At 43.8% G+C, this 12,784-nt stretch overlaps 1 protein-coding gene across 3 annotated transcripts in view; it reads right to left on the reverse strand.

The window, feature by feature from the left end:
* Positions 1–12,784, reverse strand: part of CFAP61 (cilia and flagella associated protein 61) — a 293,282-nt gene that overhangs the window by 8,134 nt on the left and 272,364 nt on the right. For all 3 annotated transcript variants that reach the window (XM_074004665.1, XM_074004666.1, XM_005568227.4), the window contains exon 26: positions 8,370–8,460. In XM_074004665.1, the coding sequence (XP_073860766.1) occupies positions 8,370–8,460 (91 nt within the window). The remainder of the gene's footprint in view (positions 1–8,369; positions 8,461–12,784) is intronic.

Here is a 12,784-nt window from a genome sequence, read left to right on the forward strand (position 1 = left end):
GTTTGTTTCTTTTGTTTTTTTGAGAAGGAGTCTTGTTCTGTCACCCAGGTTGGAGTAAAGTGATGTGATCTCAGCTTATTGCAACATCTACGTCCTGGGTTCAAGCAATTCTCCTGCCCCAGCCTCCTGAGTAGGTAGGACTACTGGTGTGCACCACCACGTCCGGCTAAGTTTTGTATTTTTAGTAGAGATGTGGTTTCATTACATTGGCCAGGCTGGTCTTGAACTCCTGACCTCAGATCTGCCCACCTCAGCCTCCCACAGTGCTGGGATTACAGGTGTTAGCCACCACTTCCGGCCTCAGTTCTGTTGGATATATATTTAGAAGTGCAATTGCTGAGTCATATGGTAATTCTGTGTGTAACTTTTTGAGGAACCATCAAAACATTTTCTATAGCAGGTGTAATTTTACATTCCCACCAGCAATTCAGTTCCCATTTTCCCTACATCCTTACTATTTCCCCCCTTGTTTTGTATTATAGCCATCCTAGTGGATGTAAAGTGCTATCTCATTATGGTTCTGATTTGCATTTCCCTAATAATTATTGATGCTGAACATATTTTCATGTAAATAGGTTTACTTCTGGACTCTGAATTTTATTCAATTGATCTGTAGATCTATTCTCATGCAAGTACCACACTGTCTTGGTTACTGTGGCTTTGTAGTAAGAAAATGTGAGTTCTTCAACTTTGTTCCTTTTTTCCTCCAAGATAGTTTTGGCTATTTGGAGTCCCTTCCATTTCCATAGGAACTTAGGACTTGCATTTCTTTTTAAAAATGCCCTTGGAATTTTGATAGGATTGTACTGAATTGTAGATTGTTTTGGGTGGTATTGCCATCCTAACAGTATAAAGTCTTCAAATGCATGAACACAGATGTTGTCCCATTTATTTAGGTAGTCATTCACTTCTTTCAAAAATGTTTTGTAGTTTTCAGTGTATAAGCCTTGCCCTATTTTGGTTAAATTTATTCCCAAGTATTTTATTCTTTTTAATGCTATTATAATTGTTTTCTTAATTTCATTTTCAAATTATTAACTGCTAATATGGTTTGGATGTTTTGTCCCCTTCAACTCTCATGCTGAAATGGGATCCCCAATGCTGGAAGTGGGATCTGGAAGAGGTGTTTGGGTCTTGGGGAGGATCCCTCATGAATGGCTTGCTACTGTCCTCGTGGTAATGAGTGAGTTCTCACTCTGAGTTCACGCTAGATCTGGTTGTTTAAAAGAACCTGGCACCACTTCCCTCTCTCTTTTGCTCCCTCTCTTGCCATGTGATACACTGTCTCCCCCCTTCACCTTCCATCATGATTGGAAATTTCCTGAGGCCCTCACCAGAAGCAGATGCCAGTACATGTACTTCATGTACAGCCTGCAGAACCGTGAGCCAAATCTCTTTTCTTTATAAATTACCCAGTCTCAGGTGTTCTTCTAAAGCAATGCAAACAGATTAATACAACTGCTAATGCAGACAATGGATTATTGTGTGTTGATTTCATATTCTGCAACTTTGCTGATTTCATTTCTTAGCTCTAATAGTTATTTTTTGGATTCTTTAGGATCACATCACCTGAGAATGGAGATAGTTTTACTTCTTCCTTTCCAATGTGGATGTCTTTTATACCTTTTTCTTGCCTGATTGCTCTGGCTAGAACTTCCAAAACCGTGCTGAATATAAGTGGTGAAAGCAGGCATCCTTGTCTTATTCCAGATCTCAGGGATAAGAATTCAGGTTTCAGCAATTCATTATTGAGTGTGATGTTATCTGTGGGTTTTTCATATACATCCTTTATCAGATTGGAGACATTCCCTTCTATTGACAGTTTTTTTTTGTCAAATGCTTTTTCTGCACCAATTGAGATGATAGTGGTTTTTTCCCCTTTGTTCTTTTTTTTTTTTTTTTTTTTTTATGGAGTCTCACTCTATTGCCCAGGCTAGAGTGCAGTGGCCCAATCTTGGCTCACTGCAACCTTTACCTGCGGGGTTCAAGAGATTCTCCTGCCTCAGCCTTGTGAGTGGCTGAGATTACAGGTGTGTGCCACCATGCTTGGCTAATTTTTTTTGTATTTTTACTAGAGACAGGGTTTCATCATCTTGGTCAGGCTGGTCTCAAACTCCTGATCTCAAATGATCTGCTCGCCTTGGCCTTCCAAAGTGCTGGGATTATAGGCATGACCCACTGCGCCGAGCCTCCCCTTTGTTCTATTAAAGTGGTGTATTACATTGATTCATTTTTATATGTTGAACTACCCTTACGTTCCTGGGGTAAATCTCACTAGCTGGGTGTTTAGTCCTTTAATATGCTGCTGGATTTGGTTTGCTAATAATCTGCTGGCTATTTTTGCTTCTAAATTTAAAAGGGGTGTTGGTCTGTAAGTTTTCTTTTCTTGCAGTGTCTTTGTCTAGCTTTGGTATTAGGGTAATGCTGATCTCACTGAATAGTTCCAACCTCTTCTGTTTTTTGGAAGAGTTCAAGAGAATTGTTGTTAATTCTTTAAATGTTTGATAGAATTCAGTAGCGAAGCCATCTGGTCTTGGGCTTTTCTTTGTGTGAGGTTTTTGATTATCAATTCAAGGTCTTTACTTGTTATAGCTCTGTTGAGATTTTCTATTTCTTCTTGTGTCAGTTTTTAGTTTGTTCATTTCTTTTTTTTTTTTTTTGAGACAGAGTCTTGCTTTGTCGCCCAGGCTGGAGTGCAATGGCATGATTTCGGCTCATTGAAACCTCCGCCTCCCAGGTTCAAGTGATTCTCCTGCCTCAGCCTCCTGAGTAGCTGGGGTTACAGGCAAGTGCCACCATGCTGGGCTAATTTTTGTATTGTTAGTAGAGACGGGGTTTCACCATGTTGGTCAGATTGATCTCGAACTCCTGACCTCATGATCGGCCCACCTTGGCCTCCCAAAGTGCTGAGATTACAGCCGTGAGCCACTGCGCCCAGCTTAGTTTGTTCATTTCTAATAATTTGTCCATTTCATCTAGGTTATGTAATTGGTTGGCAAATAATTATTCATGGCGTTTTCTCATAATCCTTTTTTATTTCTGTAAGGTTGACAGTAACGTCCCCACTTCTATTTCGACTTTAGTAATCTGAGTCTTTTTTCTTAGTCAGTCTAGCTAAAGGTTTATCAATTTGGTTGATCTTTTCAAAGAACTAACTTTTGGTTTTATTGATTTTCTCTATTTTCTTATTCTCTATTTCATTTATCTCTGTTCTAATCCTTATTATTTCTTTTCTTCTGCTGGCATTAGGCTTAGTTTGGTTTTCTTTTCCTAGTTCCTCAAGTTATAAAATCAGGTTCCTGATTTGAGTTCTTTTTATGTAGGCACTTATAGCTTTAAATTCTGTTTTCTTTGGATCTCATAAATGTTGGTATGTTGTATCTTAGTTTTCATTCATCTATAAGCATTTCTAATATCCCTTTTTTATTTCTTTTATGATGCACTGGTTGCTTAAGAATGTGTTATTTAACTTCCACAAATTTGTGAATTTTTCCAATCTTCCTTCTGTTACTGATTTCCAGCTTCATTCCATTGTGGTTGGAAAATATACTTTGTATGATTTTAATCTGTTAAAATGTATTGGCACTTGTTTTGTGGCCTAACATATGGCCTATCCTGGAGAATGTTTTGTGTGCACTTGAGAAGAATGTGCATTCTACTGTTGAACAGAGAATTTCATCCATGACTGTTGGGTCCACTTGGCTTATAGTGCTATTGAAGTCATCTATTTCCTTATTGATTTTCTATCTGGTTGTTCTAGTCATTATTGAAAGTAAGATACAGAAGTCTGCATTATTATTTTAGAACTATTTCTTCTTTCAATTCTGCTTTTATTCATGTATTTTGGGGTTCTTTTGTTAAGTGAATATATGGTTAGAATTGTTATATCTTTCCTAAAGGATTTTGAAGGATCATTTTGACTGAATAAAATTTCACCTTGGTCAGTGATGCTGTGGCTTTGCCTGCAGCTAAATAATGCAGTGCCAGTGTTCCTCTCTTTACCTCCACAAGAGCATTCACGATATCTTGGAATGAGTTTGCTTTTTAAAAATAAATGTTATATTCTTTTTTTTTTTTTGAGACGGAGTTTTGCTCTTGTCACCCAGGCTGCAGTGCAATGGTACAATCTGGGCTCACTGCAAACTCCACCTCCCAGGTTCAAGCAATTCTCCTGCCTCAGCCTCCCGAGTTGCTGGGACTACAGCCATCTGCCACCATGCCCAGCTAATTTTTGTATTTTTAGTAGAGACGGGGTTTCACCATGTTGGCCAGACTGGTCTCGAACCCCTGACCTCAGGCGATCCACCTGCCTCGGCCTCCCAAAGTGCTAGGATTACAGGCGTGAGCCACGGAGTTTCACTCTTGTCTCCCAGGCTGGACTGAAGTGGCGCATCTCAGCACACTGCAACCTCCGCCTCCTGAGTTCAAGAGAGGCTCCTGCCTCAGTCTCCCGAGTAGCTGGGATTATAGGCACCTGCCACCATGCCTGAACAATTTTTTGTATTTTTAGTAGAGATTGGATTTCACCATGTAGGCCAGGCTAGTCTCGAACTGCTGACCTCAGGTGACCCACCTGCCTCATCCTCCCAGAGTGCTTTACACTCTGGGATTACAAGCATGAGCCACTGCACCCGGCCCATGTTATAATGATTCTAATCTTCATAACAGATGACTTCTAACAACATTCATAGATAATAGATAGGTAATAGTCTTTTCTTACTTTCTTTACATGTGGAAAGAGAAGAAAATTGATATACCAAGCTCTAGGATATCATAGTTAATGGGATTGAACTTCTGTACTTCCCAGAAGACAAGGTAGAAAGTGAAATAAAATGGGTTACATCATTTGAATATTTTTAAAAATTTTAATTTTAATTATTATGAGTACATAATAATTGCATATATTTATGGAGTACATGTGATATTTTGATACAGGCATACAATGTGTAATGATCAAATCAGGGTAAATGGAGTATCCGTCACCTCAAGCATTTACCATTTCTTTGTGTTAGAAACATTCCAATTCCACTCTTTTAGTTATCTTAGAACATAAAATAAATTAGTGTTAACTATAGTCACCCTATTGTGTTACCAAATACTAGATCTTATTCATCCTATCTAACTGTATTTTTGTACTCATTAACCATCCCCGCTTTATCCACCCTCTCCTTGCCACCCTTCACAGCCTCTGGTGCCCATCATTCTACTATCTCCAAGAGTTCAATTTTTTTTTAAGCTTCCACACATGTGTGAGAACATACAATATTTGTCTTTCTGTGTCTGGGATATTTTACTTAGCATAATGTCCTCCAGTTCCATCCATGTTGTTGCAAATGACAGGATTTCCTTATTTTTATGGCTGGGTAATATTCCATTGTCTATATAGACCACATTTTTTTTAATCCATTCATTTGTTGGATGCTTAGGTTAATCCCCTACCTTGGCTATTGTGAGTAGTGCTGCGATAAACATGAGTGTGTAGGTATCCCTTCGATATACTGATTTCCTTTCTTTTGGATATACACCCAGCAGTGGGATTGCTGGGTCGTATGGCAGCTCTATTTTTAGCTCTTTGAGGAACCTCCAAACTGTTCTCCATAGTGGCTGTATTAATTTTCACTGCCACCAACAGTGTGCGAGGGCTCCCTTTTCTCCACATCCTCGCCAGCATTTGTTATTGCCTGTCTTTTGGATAAAAGCCATTGTAACTGGGGTGAGATGATATCTCGCTGCAGTTTTGAGTTTTATTTCTCTGACGATTAGTGATGTTAAGCATTTTTCATATACCTGTTGGCCATTTGTACCTCATTTCAATATCTGAGAAAAATTACTATTATTCTTTAGTGCAGGCTATTCACTTTATTTTATTTTCCTAGTACCAAACTCTTCGGTGAAATTCCCGCATATCTGCTCATGTGGCAGTCATTTCCCCAGCAGCCCGTCTCCACTGTCACCTCTGTGGCTGCTCACGGTGGCTGGCACTCCCTGGACCCCTCTTCTGTGCCATCGCACATTTCCCCTCTGCTACTCCTCCACAGCTCTCTGAGGTGGGAACGGCTGGCCCCATTTCTGCAGGAATGGGGGGGTCTGGCCGAGGCCACATTGCGTAGTCCAGCTGAGCGAGGCAGACACCACTCTACCCATCACCACTTCCTGTGGCCTTTCCCACTTGACAAACGAAATGCTGAAAATAAAACAGTCCTCCAATGGTGGTATTTTTCTTCCAGAGGTTTCATTTTCTGGAAATCTACAAGACCCACAAGAATGGCTGGAGGGCCTTTAGTGTGTGTCTTGGGCAAATGTCTGTGGCCACTTCTGATCTGCTGCCTGGGCCTGCTGTCCACACTGAGTTCATTCATAGCAAACGGGTCCACAGCAAATATCTCTACACAGGTCAAAGTTTGAGGGTATCTCAGTGAGTTGTATGAAAAGTGGTGGATGCCTTGGGCTTGACAGTTTCCGTGACTTCCCTTTTAAGCTTTAAGACTAAAACCCACCGGCTTTGTGCACAATGTTAACTGAAGAGCTCAACTCTGGGGTTAAGAAAGACGGAGGCACAGAGTTTTGATGGGATCACTTGGAAACGAAGGGCCGTTTACTGTAGGGGCAGTTGGAAGCTACAGATGACATTCTGCGAGGAAGGAAGGTGTCTCAGGAGCTGAACATTCAGTGAGCCCCAGGTTTACAACTCGGGTTCAGGTTTCCACTTAGGTTGGCCTCCTGCAGCCCTGGATGAAGTGCAGGGCCCTGTTTGGCCTGCAGTGCCTTTTATGGATTCCATCAGCACATGCACGCCTTCAGCAGCCTCTGACCTGGGCATTCAGCCACCCAGCCCTCCACTTTCCTCAGTTGCATTTAACTGCTGGATCCCAAGTCACTGCTGTTTGGTTTGAACTTTAAACCTGGGTTTCCCAATCTAAGCCTGCTTCAGATTAGGAAATGATTTACATTTCCCAGCCGGACCCTGGGAGTGAAACTGAAAGTGGGGGCACTGAGGAGAAGGTCCCAGGATACCCACTTCGGCTCCGTATGGTTCAGTAACCATGTTCCCATCTTTGGGGTGAGACACCCTGGAATGTGAAGCTTGCTGTGTCACCATGGAGCTGATTTAAAATCTCTAAGCTGGTCGGGCGCAGTGGCTCATGCCTGTAATTCCAGCATTTGGGGAGGCCGAGGTGGGTGGATCACCTGAGGTCGGGAGTTCAAGACCAGCCTGGCCAATATGGTGAAACCCTGTCTCTCCAAAAATATAAAAATTAGCTGGGCATGGTGGTGGGTGCCTGTAATCCCAGCTACTTGGGAGGCTGACGCAGGAGAATCGCTTGAACCTGAGAGGCAGAGGTTGCAATGAGCTGAGATCGTGCCATTGCATTCCAGCCTGCACAACAGAGGGAGACTCTGTCTCAAAAACAAAACAAAACAAACAAACAAAAAAACCCCAAAAATCCCCACCCCTCTAAACGTCAGTTTCTTCACTGGGAAAGTCAAGATGATAACAGTGGCTCCTCTACCCTCCTTAAATCACAGCAAGAGCTGGGATTAAGTGGGGAGCACACTGGGAACGGGGTGTGTGCTCTCTAGCGCTGCCGTGCAATAAGGCGTGTGGGCGCTCCCAGGTAGAAGTGACAATGGAGACGTGGGAGCTGCCCGTATAGATGGTAAAAGGAGGTGGAAGCTAACCCAGGCCCCAGCCCCTTGGCTGAGTGAAGCGGGGTAGAGCCAGGTTGGAGATTCAACCACGCACTGAGCACAGCTGTTAACGTTCCACAGTTCTGCTAGAGACTCTCGTATTGAAAGAAATATTTTAACTTAAAGTTTCACAAATACCTCATTATTTATACTGCAGAGTCAAATTTCATGCTGAGCACAGAGCCCTTGGGCTATGCAGCCTGATGTCCAGTTAATTCTGCAGTATTTTGAGAAGGAAGTTCTGGTTATAAAAGGAGTGTGCTTTTGAGGCACACTGGATGGCTTCCCTGTACATCTTTAAAACAACACACACACACATGTTCCGCAAATGGCTGGCAAACACAGGCAGAAACTAAAGGAATGCAACCTTCATTCTTGAGGGCAAGTAGATGCAACTCAGATTCAGTTTTCTGCCAGCACTCTGAGCTGATCAGAAAAATACAGTTCCTTGTAAAAAGGAAAAAGAAATTTGCCCCCTATAAAAAGATTTAAATAAAATCACTTTCCCTGAAATATCACAGTCTGCATTTACATGCTCCTCAGTTTGCTTATATGAGATACAGTTGTTTTAAAAAATAAAACCATAAAATGGGAATGTAGGGAAAAGTCTAAATGATCAACAGCTATCAGCTGCTTATAATTTGCAAGGAATAATCCACATATCCATTAATCACTCTTACCTCCTTGGAGGCTAAGATTTGGCGTAACTCTTTCCTGAGATCAATAAAACGATCGTGGAACAGGGCCAGGCACCACGGCTCGGTGAAGTAGCTGGTAAGGAAAGAAGAGACTCAGTGAGCTGGCAACCCTCTCATTATCACTAATAAAGTATTTACCTGCTTTTTTGCCTTTATAAATTACAGTTCTGGCCTCATTGCAATCGTTTGCTCATAAAATGTCTTGTGGAACAGCCTGACCAATCAATTTTTTAAATGGATGTTCCTGCTGTAAGGCCAGGTCCCATAATTACATTTAAAGTGGTTTAATTCAGAGCTGGGGCAAGACCCAGTGAAGAATCCTGATTTTATCAGAATTTAAAAGCCTGAAGACTTGTAAAGAACGGTGTCTCCATTATCTGCCCTCGTTTGAGAAAAACAGATTGCAAGATTAACTGCTGCATAAATAAATTAAATTTGGGTAGACAATAACACAAATGTTGTTCATCATTAAGGTTTCTGGATTAATAATGGCCAGAGAAACAGGCTGCGTTGCTGCTGCAACATGCTGTTCGCACGGTCGCATCGATGCTGAATTGAATCTCTTGTAGGAGAGCTGTATTTTTTGGTGTTCAGATTTGCTAACTTTTCACTGAAAGTTGAAATGCTTTCTTATATGGAGAATAATAAGATTATCCTTTATTTAATTGGAAAATTTGATGCATTTTTGGAATAACCAAGAACTCTTATTGGTATTTTAACTCTTACTTTAAGTGTCTTGGAACAGGGAACTTAACTGCTTCAGGGTCAAAGCCATGTCGCTCAGCTGGGCTTTGCTCTCCTCTGGATGTGAGCTAGCTGTCCTTATTACTGTTTATAGATGTTGTGTGTGTGCACAGGGGAAGGAAAAACCTGGTGTCCCCACGTGGATGGGCACCTTCTGTTTTCCAAGACAAAAAGTTCTTAGGGATGGTGGTAAAGTGTCCCAGAGGCCACGGGGGCACTAGAGGACAGACACAACGCCGAGAGTCTGTGTTAGGGACAACCTGGCACTCGGCGGTATAAGGCCTTGCCCTGCACCCACTTGCTGGACTGGAAGACGGCATCAGTTCCTGATGACTCGCCCGCGTAGCTGTTCAGGTGATATGTTCATCCAGCTGTTAACACACCGTCTTTCCTCAGCAGCTGAAATCCCTCGTTTGTTTCTGTGGCACCATCAGAGCTCCCACCCCCTTGGTTTTGGGGGTCTACGGCTGCCTCTGTCTGGTGGCGGAACTGCCACTGCTTTCCTCACTTCCAGTGCCACCTGTTCCAACAACCCAGGTGCTCTCGGGCCATGCTCCCCACCCAGCGCCTTTACTACTCTGCCCTCTGTGCTGCCTGCTGGGGACCCGTCATCGTCTGCTTCAGAGAGGGAGTTCTGTGAAGTCCCACTTCCCTTGGGAGCCCACTGTGGCCTGTCACGAGCTCTGGCCCTCCATCTAAACACCCGGGTTCCCACAGCCTTGTCATACAGAATAGCGTCACTGGCCTAAAAAGCCGTCTATGCTCTGCCTACTCACCCTCTCTCCTTCCCTCCCTCTGAACCCCTGGCAAATTAATTTTGGAGGAACTTGAATTGTATTAGAGAAAATGGGGGCTATGTAACAATTTTTGTAAAACATTAAAAAAAATCCTAGTGTCCAGGTTTTATTTCAGAAATAGAGTGGTGTTCTCCCAACCACACACCACCACACATCACACTTGCCAGCAACTCTAAAGGGAATGGATTTGCGACTTGAGGCTGTGCGCTCCGGGTGCCCACGGTGGCTGGCCCAGGGATAGGCCTTGGGGCCCAAGCTCCTGGCAGAGACCTGCATGGTGAGGGCAGGGCTCAGGCCCGGCTGCTTTCCCATATCCAAGGACAACTTTAGCACCAGCTACAGGCTCCCAGGTGAGGGTGGCCAAGAGGGGTGAGGGTGTCTGGGATCCTGTGGGCTTCCTAAAATCATCCTACAGCAGTAGCATGGCAGCTTTTATCATTCAAATGGGAAAAGCTCTGAATTTAACCAAACCTATTTTACAGTTGATCATAATGTTGAGTCAAATGAAGGTGGTTTCCTTTTGATACAAGAATGTTAGGAGGAAATTCTGCTTTAAGAAAAGTTTTAGGAACCAGGTATGATGTGTCATGCCTGCAATCCCAGCACTTTGGGAGGCCAAGGTGGGAGGATCACTTGAGGCCAGGAGTTCAAGACCAGCCTGGACAGCATAGTGAGACCCCCATCTCTACAAAAAATAAAAAAATTTAAAAAATTAGCCAGATGTGGTGACACATGCCTGTGGTCCCAGCTACTAGGGAGGCTGAGATTGGAGGATCACTTGAGCCCAGGAGTTTGAGGCTGCAGTGAGCTGTGCTCTCCAGCCTACTGCACTCCAGCCTAGGTGACAGAGTGAGACCCCGTCTCCAAAAAAATAAAAATAAAGGTTCTAGACCTCCCCCAGGTTGAACGATTTCTACACTTTAGGCTCCTTCTGTATCCATAGGAAGGAGAGAAGCGTCTTGGATCCTGGCGAAGCTTAGGGCCAGGTTTCCGCCAGGTACTATGGTGCCATCAGCATTCGTGATGAGCTTTCGGGAAATTTGTATTTCCATGAATATTGTGAATTTTAAAAACAAAAACTATTAACTTTTTTTCCCCAATTTATATTCAAAAGGGGAAGACTACTAGGAGCGATGAAGTACCCCACACAGCCTGCCGTCTAGAAATCTTTGGGAGAGGGGGCCAGGTATGCACATGGCCCCAACGTGCTTTTTAAGGGGCTGTGTGCATTTGGGTGTCAATGCCACAAAAATCATTTTTGCGCAGCTGTGAGAAAAAAGTTCCGCCTTTTGAAGACTGAAATAGAAGACCTTACTGTCTCTGTTCACGCTGCCAATGGCCAGCCTGGTTTATTTGGGAGGACTTACATTCCCCATCACTTCTGCAAATAATACCCTTTTCCAAGAAGCCCTGGGAGATTTTGACTTGCGGAACTGAATTAACCATTTCTGGTCGATATAGTCCGATCGTTAAGCAATTGACTAAATGTCTCCAGAGGTCATCCTCGCCCGCTCATCCAGGCAGTTCCATCGACAGACTCATAAATGGAGTGGGGATGTGAAGGCCGGCTTGGCCATCGGACACGCTGAAGGCCGAGGAAAGCCGATCAACACGACACACTGGGAGAAGTTGTAGGAAAAAGTCCAGCACATCTACGGGGAAAGAGAAGTGGTAAAGGTGTCCTTTAAAGGCCGGGATCTCAACTCCAAGGCCAAGGCCTTCCTGGCCAGCAGGAAAGGAGTGCTGTGACTGCAGGTGTGCCTTTTCCAGCACTGGCATGGCGTGGCAGGGCGCACTGAACTACGCACCAGGTGGCAAAGAGGAGGCGGGTGGCAGGGAAGAAACACATCACTTTTTCCAAGATTTTTTTTTTAATAAAAAGCATTCTAATTTTCTCTTGGCATGAAAAAAAAAAAGTTTCTGCTTTTAGAGCTGTTCACAGGCTCCCCAAGCTGCCACTCATGCCTGCAGAGAGGGCTGCTGGAAAGTCAGGAGTCGCTTTTTTCCGGGCAGGCAGCTGCCACCAGGGAGACCTGCGGGTTTCCTTAGAGAATGATGCTCTCGCTTGTACATGTCCTTTCCAGCACGGCGGAGGGCAGACTGTTCTCCTTCTAAGATGCCTGCCTGAACGTCAAGCTCAGCCATGAGTCTCAGTCTTGTGATACGAGAGGATAGAGCGTAGCTAGTGGGGCTTGCCTCTCTATGAAGCAGCCTGTGTCATGTCTCCATTCAATACACAGAAGGTAGGCAGTGATAAATATCATGGTAGCAAACAGATACCCAAGGCCAGGTATGATATACAGATGCATCTACTTTGGCCTGAATAACATTTGGAATTTGAGTTTTAGGCCTTTCTTTGATGAGTCAGATTAGGCAATGCTGTGTCCTCGTTTTTGTGTGGCAGCCATCAGCTCAGTTGCCGAGGATGCCCTCCATGGTTCGTCCTTGCTTTCCCACCAGCCTGGCCAAAATTGCTCCTCTCCATGGGTCACAGCAGGCATCTGGGTGTGCCAAGCCTGGCAAGAGGTCTGGGTGAGAGGGAGGCAGGATTGTGAACATGTTTCCTAAAGCCCCTTTGCCCCATGACCTCTTCCATGGTGGGATGTCTGCTAAGAACACTAGAAATATGTCCTAGCTTTCTTTTCTCTTCTATCCATCCATCCATCCATCCATCCATCCATCCATCCATCCATCCACCTACCCATCTATCTATCCATCCATTTATCTGTCCACCCATCTATCCATCTATCCATCCATCCATCCATCCATTTATCCATCCACCCATCTATCTATCCATCCATTTATCTGCCCACCCATCTATCCATCCATCCATCCATCCATCCATCCATCCATCCA

This window comes from Macaca fascicularis, chromosome 10, assembly GCF_037993035.2.
Source record: "Macaca fascicularis isolate 582-1 chromosome 10, T2T-MFA8v1.1".
Classification (NCBI taxonomy): Eukaryota; Metazoa; Chordata; class Mammalia; order Primates; family Cercopithecidae; genus Macaca; species Macaca fascicularis.